Here is a 13,759-nt window from a genome sequence, read left to right on the forward strand (position 1 = left end):
AACATCAACAGCCGTTTACGCTAGCCTTGATTACAATAATCAGCGTAGGGAAGAGAAATTGAGAACTTAAGTGCTTGTAATTTTTGCGCACAGAGAGCACAAGCGACGGAGAGAGAGATCCCGCTGTGCAAAATGTGATGGCTACGCGGGGTCAAGTGAAAATAGCTTATACGCCGAGATAAATTATCTACAAACTTAAATAGGAATATATTATTAGAAGAGTGAGAGTTCTATAAAAAATTTATATATTCTTTTTAAATGTTAATTTAACAAACCTTATGACCATTATGAAAATAATTTCTTTAACAATTTTTTTTAGCTCGTCTTAAACATTGGTATAAGCCTTTTGCATAGTTACAATATTGGTTAAAGTTTGAGATCACTCGCCTCTTCTTACAGCGTAGTAAATTTTCAAGGTGTCTTAAAACCTGTTTAACCTTCAGACGAGGGCTGCTTTCAAAAATTCAGGTTTGCCGATAAAAAGAGAAGTCTTCGTGCATTGGTATTTAACATCGCAACAATCGCATTATTAGTTCCATGTACTTATCGATTTACATGCTCGTAAATTGTAGAAAATGCCCGTTATTTTTATTGAGCTCACTTAGAACGTTAACGTGTGTTTTTCTTCCTTAAGTTTTATAATTATTATTGCAGACCTAATTATAAGAACTTCAGTCGCGTGAAAATTAACTCGCAGCACGTATTTATATTTTGCTGAATTTGTTGTGTGGATATTCTCCTCCACAGAGATTTTCTTCATTTCAGCCGCGAAACAGGACAAGACTCAAGACCTTTACCGCTTTTAGCTGCTTGGCTTTCATTTGTACAATCCCCAGCAATTAAAATTATCCATCAAAACAATTAAAAATCCGTAATAATTTATGTCAATATTATCATCTAAAAAGATGCATTAAAAGACGGCGCAATGACCCAAAGAGCTTGTATTTAGAATTCAGTTTAATGAAGATTAATTTACCCATTTCTTTTGTCTAAGCTGCAGTGAAGCTAGATAATTTCTCTTTACTCGACTTAATTTTTCTTGCGAGTAGTGGGGCCGCTTGGTTGTATACTGAAAATGCCAGCCGTGCAACGCGCCTCACAGGAGCTGTGTATTCAATTTCTTTCCCCGCCGCCTCATTGTGAGCGAGACGAGTAAATATCCAGCCTTCAGTACGAAAATTCCGCCGCGTGTATCATTTCGCGAGAGCTACGTGGAAACGCGCGTCTGCAATACGCACACTCGTATTCTCTAAAAGTGCCGGCCGCCGATATCCCTGGTCCAGTTGAAGTTCGCACGTGATTTCTGCCGGTTCAGCCTTTTGAAATCAAAGGAACACGAGACGAAATTATGTTTTGGATAAGGAGTTTGCCGTGGACTAAAGTGAGAAGGTGCGTGATGGGGTTGATTTAATCAGCAACCAAAATTTTTTATTCCTCTTATTTAGTCACTGTTTATATGTAAGGCCTGTGTTTTATTAGGAATTGCACGTGGATCGGTCAAACCAGTTAACTTCCTGAGAGATAAAAATCAAAATAGTGTTTAAAAAAATGATATAATAAGAAATGTGAAATTGCACAAACAGGGTACATTGTCCAAAGGCAATAAAAATTAAAAATCATTCTTTTTGTGATTTTGAACAGAATTTTCTCTTTCAACTGTTTTTCTCGAGTACAAAACCTTTCTCCATTATTCAAAATTGTGAACAATAAAATCTATTTGGGTTAAAAATTTCCATTTCTATATTTTTAATTTTTACCCTTTACGAAATTGCGCAAGTAATCTTTGCATCTGGAATCATAAATCATGGCGTGTGTAAAATTTGAAATTTAGCATTGTGTGACCTTTTATGAGAGCAAGGTGAAAAGCCGCCACGTGCAAACTCAAACGATTGGTATCATTGGTATTTTGAAATATATTTTTTTCATTACACGTCGCTTACCGTTGAGAATATTCTATGCACGAACCTAATTTTTATATAACATTTTAAATTTTATTAATTTAACATAAAATTAAATTTCTTTAATGTTTCGCAACACCATTCAGTACAAATTACCATCTTGAAGTCACCCATTCCGCTTCCTTTGTTGAGAAAAGTTTGAATTATTTGTGCAATTGAAGCAAAATAAACCGTCAGGCTAGGTCCAGACGTAAACTATGATGCTGCGTTGAATGAAGATCACGCAGTTATTTAACGAGTGATTTAAGAGCTAACTGTCACATGAAACGTGCAATTTGGAACAAAGAAACTTTATTGTCAGCTATAGGCTGTCGGCCTATTCAATTTTACGATAATAGATGCGGACAGAGCACCGCCCACTTTTTGGCCCAAATTTCGCTGGAAAATTAAAATTCAAGACCACGCTTGCTAGTGGAAACGAAAATAATGGTTTCGGCGGCCACACAAAGCGCCGGTGAATTAAAGCAGGGTTTTGCGTTGCACGCGTCGTGAGCAAATGTGGGCTTTGTGCACATGTACATTCATGGGTTTTTTTAATCTCGCGTGCGCACTATGCGTGGGTGCCACCCAAAATTTTCATATATCCTATTAGCCAGCCGGCGGTCCTTTTTAATGCGCCACGTGAAAATAATAATGAACAAACACAAATAAATTATGCCGGACTGAATATCCACTTTTACTTTTGGTTCGGCCGCGTGGGATACGCGCTCACATCCTGCTAACCGTTATTGCTTTTTGAGGTTTGAACCGCGTGTGTGATGCTTTTTTACTCGCTGCCCTTCTTTTTATCGTGTGTCTTTCTACTCCAAGCATGAAGTGATTAATTAAAAGGAGTGCGCTTTTTCTATTGCGTGCACTTTGCATCGGATTCGCACGAGCATCAGACCTTGAGCTTTTTAGATCTAATGTTCATTTAATTATTCTTATCTTTGTGTAATTGGACGGAATGAATTAAAGAAAGCAAATCAGACAACATTGTTTTTGGAAAGAATATGTTTGTCTGACGAAGAATGGAAATGACGACTTCACGTAAAATGAAGTTCAAAGAAGGAATTCTATAAAAAGAACAAATCCCTCGGTGGAAAAATCTCAAAATTAGGTTAAAGGATTTTACCATTATCCTCTAATTTTAGATTTACCAGCGATGACTGAAATTTCTTTAATTTTGTGATTGGAATGCGAACTGTCGCATAAATAAATTCTAAATAAAAAAGAATATATACTCATCCTCCATCTCGTGTAAAATCGTTTTTTGTTTGGGAAATTTTTAAAGCGTTTTCGACTTTCAAAACTAAGCATTAAAGCTTTTACGCATAACTTTCGTCTAAGCCAATTTGAGAGAGATTCACAAAGCTCCATGTGGCCTGAGGTTTAAGGAGTGTCTAAAAAAACGATAATGCGTGTATCCATAACTCACTCTCGAGTGACAAATTAATGTTGGTATTAGTTATGGCAAAATCCAATTGGTGTCCAGATTTGTCACGAGTTGAGATTTCAAGCAATTATCAGTTAGGCAACTGACACATTATTGGATGAGACTCATTCCATGTGCCATTTTTGATCAGCCAGACGAGTTTTATCTAAATTTTATGCACTCACACAAATAGCCAGGTTGCGGAACAGCACGTGCGACTCAACTTGGAAGGTAGTTTTACCTTACGTCATGTTAGGATGTGACCAAAAGTGTCGGTTTGTGTGTGCGGCAACGGTGCTATGCGTCCGAATAATTGTCACACAGGTGGCGCAAAACCCGCTTGGTAAATAATTGCAATCAAGATTTGAATATTTGTGCGGAAGAAAAAGCGATGCCGCAAAAAGGACACGGAGGGAAAAGTTGTTTTCCTTGTTCGGCGCGCTTTTGACGCCGAAAGTATTGAGTGGAATTTTTTTAACTCTTTTCTCGGCGTGTTCCGCACCTTGTTGTTCTTATGCAGCGAGAGAGAAAATCGTTGATTAATTGGTTTGCGAGGTATGTTCGACGAGCTCGAGCTCGAGGAGAAATAGGACGCGCGCGCGGTGGCAGACGCTCCGGTATGTGGACTAATGACTCGCCCCTGGCTTTTTCTCTTGCATTCCGGAATTCGCGTGTGCGTATAGCCACACCAACCCACCGAACGGCAAATTCTTTGAACACGTAGTTTCTAATTGTTTCTTAACAAGCGTGACCAAATTTCACAAAATTTGCCAAACTATATAGTAATATTGATGTTCGAAATATTGGTTGAAAATTTCCGCTCCTGGACAGGTGCAGTGAGCAAAATTTGTAATACGGACATTATTTTTCTCTCAATTTAAGTAGCTGAATTTTGAAGAAAAAATTGACGTACTCTCGTTGTTTTTTTTTTTTTCAAAATGTTGAATTTTATTTCATCTCGAACAGGTTTTGGTCTCTCCTGTAGCCCTAATCGTGAGACAAAAATTACAGAATTTAACATACCATATACCAACAAAAATGTAAGCTTATTTTTTTTTAGATTCAAAGCAGTTTGTTCTGAATTTGTTCATGCAAAATTTTCTATTTCACTATAAACTGGAAAAATTCCCCACACCTAGTAATGAGTAGAGGTATCGTCAACTTCGGCTCACAAGTACAAAATATGCCTATTTTCTTCTCTGTATCTTCTTTCATCTATCCTCCTGGAGCATTTTACGTTTTCTTCCAATATATCTGACCACATATTTCTTCTTCAACATATTGTATACGCAAATTATTCCCATTAGAGCCTATAAATTCATAGAAAAAGGGTTAAAATCAACGCTGTAGTTAAATTGCACATTGCATAACCTTCATGAAACTCCACAGTTATACGTTTCACTTGGAAATTTTGCAACATAAACTCTAAAGTGGATTAACACGACTCCAATCCCACAATCCTCAATATTATAGAGATAATTGGCGAAAAGCAACGTAGCATTTTATATTTCAATTAGTTCAAAACCACTGACCACGGAACGAGCTTAAAACAGTATTATTTCTTACTGGAGAATTCCAATGGTACAAGCTTAATCAAGTGGTTTCTGTAGCAATTTTTTCCCTGCCCTAATTATTATCAATTAAGAGTATAACATATTTAATTTTCTTCATAAATTCCACAGTTTTTTTTCTAAGGATATTAATGTACAAAGAATTACAAAACACAAAAATGTTTGAATAAGAGCAGTAAGTTGTTAATTGGCGGGGAAAAATATTTTGTTCCGGAACTGTTTCACAATTAATTAACCTCTTTGTTCAATCTATATCCTGATTTTGGTGCAAAAGATTTATGAGATATGCCTAGAATAATTTTTCTCTTCTGAAATCTGTCAAGATTTGACTTCTTTAGTAAAAATTGTCGCCCACAACGAATGTATTCTCGAATGAACCTCCGGCTTCACTTTCCTTCATTCCCCAGCTTTAACATTTAAATAATACAGCAACTGTCGACACGATGGCTGTCTGCGTGAATCGTATTTCCCCAAGGGACGGGCGGTGCTTATTCAGGAGCGAGGAATGTGTGATTTTCACCTTCGATTTTGGGCTAGGTCAGGCACTGATTGATCGCACACTAAGGCTTGAAAGAAAGCGAAAATGCACGCAACTTCTTCTTAACTGATCAGCAGTTGCAAATTGTCCAGTAGGAATGAATATAAATTAAGTGGCATTTCTTTGAAAAAGTGAAACAGTCGCTGCTAACTCGTTTTAAATGACGATAAGAAGAATTGCACACCAGGAAAAGGAAAATAAATGTAATTGAGAGCGCTGTTTTATTATAATTAATACATTATTCTGAAACGGTCTATAAAATTGAAACCTTGAAGAAAAATTACAATGTTTCTACGAGAGTCAGTTGTTAATTAATAATAATGGTTAAAGAGGTCACTAATTTTTTCAAATAATTATGATATTTAGACAGTTTAAACTAATTCAACTTCAATTTGACCTTGCTGACGATCTTGAAGCTTTGGTTTTCTTTTCTATTTTCCCATATTATCTTCGCAATCCTGCACTGATTACCTTTCAATGAAGGTTACGCTTACACACAAACGCATATACACATGTCAAGAGTAATATCTCATTTGATTCTGTGGTATCAAGTTAATAAACAGTGCATCTCTTTAGCTGGCAAAAAAGGGGAACGCGCTCTTGTTTCGCAATAAAAGTATATTACCGTGCTTTTTGTGTGTGAACGTGAACAGGTGGCATTGAAGAACTCTTTTTGCGTAAAACAACAATAAATCTGGATATTTTCACCTGTCATTGAATGGCTCTTTGGCACTTGTCAAGCATTAAAAATTATGCAATGAGCACAAGTTAATAGCGGGTAATTTTCCCGCGCGGATCGGCGGCAACAAACAACTTTCTTCTACTGGAAACACCATGTTCATTTTTATAATTTGCAAACGAGCTCAAGCCAAACGGTGTCCACCTGGCCGCCGGCAGTTAAGCTATTTTGCACGCACATAGTTGAATCAAATATGCAAGAAAATATGTGGAGTTAAGTAATTGTCACTTAGAACTCTTTCCTAAATTATTTGCTTCTTAGAATTATTTCCCAAAATAAGGTGATATTTCCATACAGTCAAAATGAGCACAGATTGCGACTTTAGGAGTTGAGAAAAAAGATTTCCTTTCGATATAGATTAATATAGCTGCGTACATTCTTTAAATTGTTCACCAGAGTATTAAAAGTCAAACAAGATTTTGCGCCTAAAAAAAAGTCCAAAAAATTATGTCAAGTGAGACCCAATGAGTTAGATCATGTAAACAATCCATTTAAGAGAGATAGTAAAGAAATTTGCAATAAAAGTTGAAAAGGTCAAGTCTTATATTTAATGGTCGATTGTGAAATCCATAGAAGACACCTAACGCAAAAAGCTGTTTCATAAAATCTGTCCCAATAATCACACGTTTCATAAGTTAGACAAATGATAATCCCAGTCAAGAATTGTTGTTTTCCTTGGGACCTTAAGTGTTCAAGGCGCGATGTTTGTCTATTATTCGTTTAATTGTCAATGGGAGACGGGCCATAAATATAGCAAGAGAGTCGCGTTTTAATAAGTTGCACGCAGCAATGAGACGCGGAATGAGGCTTAGAAGCAGCTTTTGATATTGCTTCTTTTTCCAAGGCTTCAGCCTCCTTAGCAAGAATCAAAGGGAAGCCAGCTTGTCCAAGTTCAGCGAATTAAGTAACAATGAATGATGAGGTTGATGATGAAAGACAAATATGTACACACTCCACTCGTTTCTTTGCTAAAGAATAATTTTATAGTGTCAAGTGAACATGTTTCATTGGTTGATTTTTTTATAAAATTGTGGGGGTGAGATTATTTGGCTGCGTATGAAAATAAAAACAAAATTCCAGCAATTTCCACTTATTAAAACCACCGTGCAGGTTCCCTTGAAATTAAAGCTATTTTAAAGATCGGAAATTGTTGGAAAATTTCAAAAGGATTAATTAAAAAAGGATTTTTAATTAGATGTAAGTTTTTTTTGCGTTTAAACATTTTGAAAAAAAGCTCAGATAAATACACATCCAATTTTAATTTTGTCAAGAGACTGATATACTTCCGCATCGTGTAATATAAAGCAGGCGAAATCAGCTTGACAGCGCGCAGTCCCATTGTGACTGATGCATGGAGCCAAGGTTGTGGGAACAATTGGAATGAGGAACGTGCCCTGAAGAATAAACCTAGTTAGAGTAAAATAATGGCACTCGTAATTCACAGAAATTTTCTATTTGGACGGGTGATGGTTGAAAGGAAACGCAGATAAATCTCTGAACGCACCATAAATCCTAAAATTGACGTGCTGCATACGCAGCGCACACATTATTATATCATTTTCCAATTCTCAAGGACCGCTCTTAAACAATCCAATGAAAAACACATCTGAAACAAAAATCCAGAGTGAAAGTTAATGTATCTATCAGCACCGAGATTGTTTATTATCACGTTAGCGCATAGATGGGTAATCAATCCGAGAGAGAAAGAGAGAGAGAGACACGATTTTTTAATTTGATGCCGGCCACGACCGCACCTTAATTATTTAACCAGCAGCAGCATCTTCATCTCTGCGATGCCGCTCGTCATTATTTCCTTCTGCTCTCTTGAGCACACGACGATCAAAGCGCTCAGTGTCAAGGTGAATGAATCCCCCTCTCTACCTCCGTGCCTGTAGTGTAGTAAAACTCGACGGAACCTTCTCGTTAATTGGCCCTTAACGCGCATCGCTAAAATATAAATAAATGCGGAAATATTGGTTTTGCGTGTGCACATACGAAAAATAATCATGATATAGAGGACAATAAATATTTTTTGTTTTAAGCATGCCGTTTTGTTTGTTCATTAATTTACCAAAGTCTTTACCGGATCTTTCCAAAGTCCTGACTTTTGCTAGCATAACGGCGGTGTTTCTAAAAAAGTTAATTTGAAAAATGCGCAAATTTGTGTCCTTTTAGGGCACATAACCACCAGTCTGGATCGATATGAAAACATCTAATGGCTGCATGATAATTTTATCTGTCGTTCTTTGAGATATTAGAAGGAAATATGTTCCAAAGAAATGTTTAACCAGTCGATTATTAAAAACGATTTCAATAAACTCAAATGCGTTCTATGTTATAAAAAGTATGGATAATTTGAACACTTAAAACAATGGGAAAATTATCAAACCAAATCTAAAGACGCAAATTCTGCTTAATAAATGCTACTTGATTATATGCTTATCAACAAAATCAAGAAACTATATAGCAAGATATATTATTATGAGCTAAATGAGAATTTACCCCAAATTGTATTGCTCTAAATTGAATTAAAATTATGTCAAAACTGGCAGTAAACTTCGAAAACTTTTCTCAGTCCATGAAGAAATTTTTTCCCATCAAAAATTGTCAATATATTATTTGTATGTTAATATAATTTTTGTACAAAAATAGCATCTGGGTAATGAGGTGTGAATTTAATTCTCCTCTAGCTAAAAATTTCAAAATTAACCGACACTGATTTGATTGAATTGAGAAATGCAGTGGTGTTGCGGTTGAGGCCCCTAGTTTAAAGACGGCCTCGGTTGACTCCCAGCACAGCGTTGAAGTTTTTTTTATCTCACACTCTGGATTTATGTAACATAATTGAGTGGAGTGTTTATGTACTTTACTTCCCTGCTCACAGTTAAGGCCGAGGTTAGCAGCATCCTGATGGACGAGCCTCACTTGCGGCTGTGATCCTGCGGACGACGCACCATCGCCCTCGCCACGCGCGTGGTGAGTACACAAACGATTCTTTTCCGCTTCACTATATACTATTCTTTGTTTCCAAAAACCACTTGTTTTGTTCAGCATCCGTCTTTGAAAATAGCCTAATATTTCAAGCGGCTATTTATTTCTATGAGTTATTTACTATTTCAGTTTAGATCAAACCATGAGATGACATTTTGTGCATTGAGATAAAATCTTGTTGAAATTTGTTTTGCGAATTGTTTGGAATGAAACACATAGGATTTTTAATGAATTTTTGGTATTCTAAATTGAATTTAAACCTATTCGACTTTTTCATGCTCGTATTGCGTCACTAGGCATATCAGACAATGAGATAAAGACCAGCAGCAATATTCAAAAGTCATCATGAACTCATAAAATCATTTGTCTGATTTTTTTATTCGATTTTTTTTCAAAAAATGAAGGCCAATGACGTAAATACCTTTCGTGTTTCTTACGTCAAGCAATGTATTTTTTACTACCAGAAATTAATTCGAGATGTTCACAAAGATCAAGGCAAAAAATGATTTATTTTCCTAGTGTGGCGCGCCTTTGGTGTACAATAAATCCCATTATTAACAAATATTGTATTAGCATATATATGGCCTTGCAGAGTGGCAAAGTTTACCCGCATGATAGCAAAATGTTATGATTGATTTTTTCCTCTTGAACGTGAAATTTTGGTTTGTTTTAGACTTGAATGAAGAGAATGCCTCTGGATGGTCTTGCAAAAAGAGGCAGCGGTTTCCAAAGGACCGTCTTTCTGCACAGATTTTGGACTGTGCTTTTCTTCGTTCTGTGTTTGCAGCAACTGGCTGAGGCACAATGGTGGCCGTTCAATACGAATTTCAGTATATTTACAAACCAGGTAATTCTTTGTTGTCAGTGAGGAGGGGTATTTTTAGACTCATTAGCATCTATTAAGTGGAAGCAAGTGTAGTGTGTTTTTTTCAATGCTCGTTCGTGATGATAAGTGGCGGTGTGATAACATATTTTTAATTGAATTTGGTTTTAATTTAAAGCAATATTTAATTTCACCTGAATTCGAAAAATGTACCATTGAAAAATTCACAAAAATTCCTTCCACCAGGCAATTAATCATGACTTTAAAAATTCCCACCATGCTCTTGTATTTTGCAATAAAGTTCATTGCAAATAGTTTCTTTTTCACAATTATTAGATTTTTTGCTGTGAATGCATTCCACATTTCGGGGGGGGGGGGGAAGGGATCTAAATATTTAAATTTTATTTAGGTTTTCAACAGGTAATTAAATTTGAAAATTGAAATTTAACATTCTGTGGCTGATTACATTGTTTTTGTTGATTTGGTAACCAGGATATTGTTATCTTTTCTGGTGACTCACAATGGGCGAGCTCCCTGGAGATTTCTGGACAGTAGAAGGAAATACCGGTTGAATGACTCAAACAACTACATTTACATAATGTTGAATTCAAGATGAATACCAATTTAAAAATTTACCAGAAAACTAATTGAATATGGCTGCCTGATTAAATGTTATGATTCAGCCTAGACTACCTTATTTTTTATTTTCATTTCAAGGTTTGGTTAATATTCATTGTTATTTAGGGGAATGAGGGGGCAAATGATATTATATTTAACCCTCGCCAGCACACTGTAATGAGACTGAGCAAGTACGTGCTCTTTTTCTTCTCAACAACGTCACTGTTATCCTGTTTTAACTTTCTTCTTTTGCCGCCCTAAAAAGGAATTTTAGACCTAAACTGGTATCACTCAAATTCGCAGATCGAGCCAGGCTTCCGCTATCCGAAGATCGTGAGCGCCGCGCGCACACAGCAGCGCTTTCCAAAGAGCATGCACTTGCCTTGCGACAATGTGCAGATGCGTTCCGACACGGTACCGACTTCGGTGCACCAACTGCGGCCAGGTGACATCGACGTGGTTGCTGCCCTCGGCGACAGTCTGATCGCGGGCAACGGCGCCATGGAAGAGTTCGCCATGGGCACCCTCTTCGAACACAGAGGCGTCTCCTGGTGTGCAGGTGCGAGTTCGCCCCCAAATTTTTACAGAAAAGATATTTTCCCAATCAGATTTTGCCAGTTGTTCCGCTAAAAAAGGAATTATATGTCAATAATTCTTAAAATTTGGCATCAAAAATATTTTTATCGATGGAATAAGTAAGCCGGAGTCACGTTTGTTCTCTAATAAATAAAAGAACAGCAGTGTGTATGTACTTAAAAATTTATTTTTCACTTGGCTGACTGAAAAACTGACTCAACTGTGCAGTGAACATTAAGAGGACCATGGCTTTAAGAAACGATAAATTTAATTTTTATTTGTTCAAATATAGTTGCTCTCTGTCAAAAATTCGCCTGACTAATAATAATAGTTACGCTTATTTACACTCAATCATTTGAAAATTGCATTTAAACTGAATTCTCTCTCTAAATGAAGTTTTATGCAAAAATTAAGTATCATAATTTGCCGTCATTTTATGAAATGAACTTAAAAATCGTAATGATCTCAATTTTAATTATAAAAAGCGTCTTTTTTCCTTGCCCGTGCGTTGATTTGGTTTTTGCAATTCTCATTACCACTGCATGCGGTCTGATATGATCACAAATGACAATAATTAACATTTTGCTTTGAAAAAACTAGGGGAATGATTTAAAATAGAAAAATTTTAGGTGGTGATGGCACGTGGCACCAGTTTCTGACAGTGCCAAACATAATAAAAGAGTTCAACCCTCGGCTCAGAGGCTATTCGACTGGCAAGGGCGAGTTCCATTCGCCCAACTCAAGACTTAACGTTGCCATCCCCGTCTCGGCGGACGAGAATCTATTGCAGCAAGCTAGAATTTTGGTCGCCAGAATGAGAAAAGATTCTCAAATCAACATCCAAAAGCATTGGAAGGTTATCATTGATTTCACCTCTCGGAGTTTTATTATTTCTCTTTTGTTTAACATCTGGATCGTTTTTTAGTTGATAACCATTTTGATTGGTGCCAATGACCTGTGCTCAAGCCAGTGCTACAAACCAGAAGAAAACACTGGCGAGCAGCATCGGCGTCAAATCGAAAGGGCACTAGACTACTTGCAAAAACATTTACCTCGCACTTTTGTCAGCCTCGTCTCGGTTGTTGGTAAGTTGAGAGCATCTCAAGATGATACAGGAACATTATTTATAATTAAACTATTTTTTTCCAGACGTTTTATCCAGCAAGAGGGTGCCATCCACCTACACGTGCCAGTTTCTGCACAGGCTCTTCTGTACCTGCTACCACAGGGGACAAAAAGCCGAAGATATGTGGAAGGTGGTGCGCGAATACCAAAAGGCGGAAGAAATGCTGGCAAGTGTTTCGCACAGAATGATGTTTAATTAGAGTCCTGTCTTATCTACACCTTTTTGTAGACTTTGAGCGGGAAGTATGACAGCAAACCCGACTTCACTGTTGTTTTCCAGCCCTTCTTGAAGGTTCTAGACGCGCCTTGGTCGGAAATCAAGTCTGGAAAGTTTGAAATGGCAGTCGACGCGAGCTACATCACCTACGACTGCTTCCACTTCAGCCAGAAAGGCCATGCAATGAGTAATAAATCATTAGTTCATGATACAGACTACATAAAATCCAATTGTAGTTCTTGTGTTAAAAATAGCCAGTACAAAAACGTTAATTTTTTGCATTTGAAGGCCTAATCTGTAGGAGCCACCGACAACACATGCAACTTTGTAGACATGCAAGTTGCGCGGGTTGCATAAAACAGAAACTAAATATTTAGATCCTCATAAAAGATAATCGCATTTTTTTAATTAACGATCGCAAATTTTTAATTTGCATTGGAAAGTTTGTAGGTATTTATTCAATTTTTTGGATTTTCATTTAAATAAATTCAACCACAATACAATTTTCTTTATCATGGCTTCTAACATATGGTGATTAAAAACTTTGCCATGGGAAATGTGAGAGTGGTATCTTGCTTATATGTATTTTTTTCAGTGGCCAACATGTACTGGAACAATTTGTTAGAACCAGTGGGGAACAAAACGCAGAGCCATCTTCCCAACAGTCTGATGCACCCGTTCAAGTGTCCATCACCGAAAGCGCCATTCCTCTTCACCAAACAAAATTCTGAAAACTTTTACAAGTTTGGACGCCAATAGGATTCAGTGCCTGTGCGATCTATTTATTGAGTGTGAACTCCTATATCATGATCAAATTTACTCTCAACTGAATTTGAACGAAACCCATTTTGTTTTAAAGCATCCATTGAATTTTACCGGATAAAAATCAAGAACGATTATTTCGTATCACTATACTGCATATTTTGTCCGAGTTATTTGAACATATTTCTTTATCAGATATGTGTACCAGAATTATGAAATTGATGCTGCTGTGATTTATTTATAGAAATAAGAACAATTCATAGCAGGAAATTTAAATTAAATTTAGACCAAAACAAAAAGATGCGATTTTAAAATTTTTAATGCGTCAAAATAAATTTTATATGACTTGTCAAAAACTATACACAGTCTTGTCAAATTAAATCCAACTGTGAAAAACTTGACAATAAACACTTGTGAGAAAATTAAA

General features: G+C 36.6%; 1 protein-coding gene across 1 annotated transcript; it reads left to right on the forward strand.

Annotated features, from left to right (window-relative positions):
• Window positions 1-1,162: 1,162 nt before the first annotated feature.
• On the forward strand, window positions 1,163-13,759 carry LOC135936692 (phospholipase B1, membrane-associated-like). Its single transcript, XM_065479603.1, has 9 exons — window positions 1,163-1,389; window positions 9,105-9,196; window positions 9,885-10,058; window positions 10,956-11,211; window positions 11,858-12,084; window positions 12,154-12,313; window positions 12,378-12,520; window positions 12,583-12,757; window positions 13,166-13,759. The coding sequence occupies exons 3-9, from the start codon at window positions 9,891-9,893 to the stop codon at window positions 13,327-13,329; spliced, it is 1,293 nt and encodes a 430-aa protein (XP_065335675.1). The 5' UTR covers window positions 1,163-1,389; window positions 9,105-9,196; window positions 9,885-9,890; the 3' UTR covers window positions 13,330-13,759.

The sequence above is a fragment of the Cloeon dipterum genome, chromosome 2, assembly GCF_949628265.1.
Source record: "Cloeon dipterum chromosome 2, ieCloDipt1.1, whole genome shotgun sequence".
Classification (NCBI taxonomy): domain Eukaryota; kingdom Metazoa; phylum Arthropoda; class Insecta; order Ephemeroptera; family Baetidae; genus Cloeon; species Cloeon dipterum.

Excerpts from the sequence above, each read along its gene's own strand:
- LOC135936692 (XM_065479603.1), top strand. The coding sequence starts at position 9,891 with ATGAAGAGAATGCCTCTGGATGGTCTTGCAAAAAGAGGCAGCGGTTTC. Across the intron at positions 11,212-11,857 it reads AGGCGTCTCCTGGTGTGCAG|GTGGTGATGGCACGTGGCAC; the intron begins GTGCGAGTTCGC and ends GAAAAATTTTAG. Across the intron at positions 12,085-12,153 it reads ACATCCAAAAGCATTGGAAG|TTGATAACCATTTTGATTGG; the intron begins GTTATCATTGAT and ends ATCGTTTTTTAG.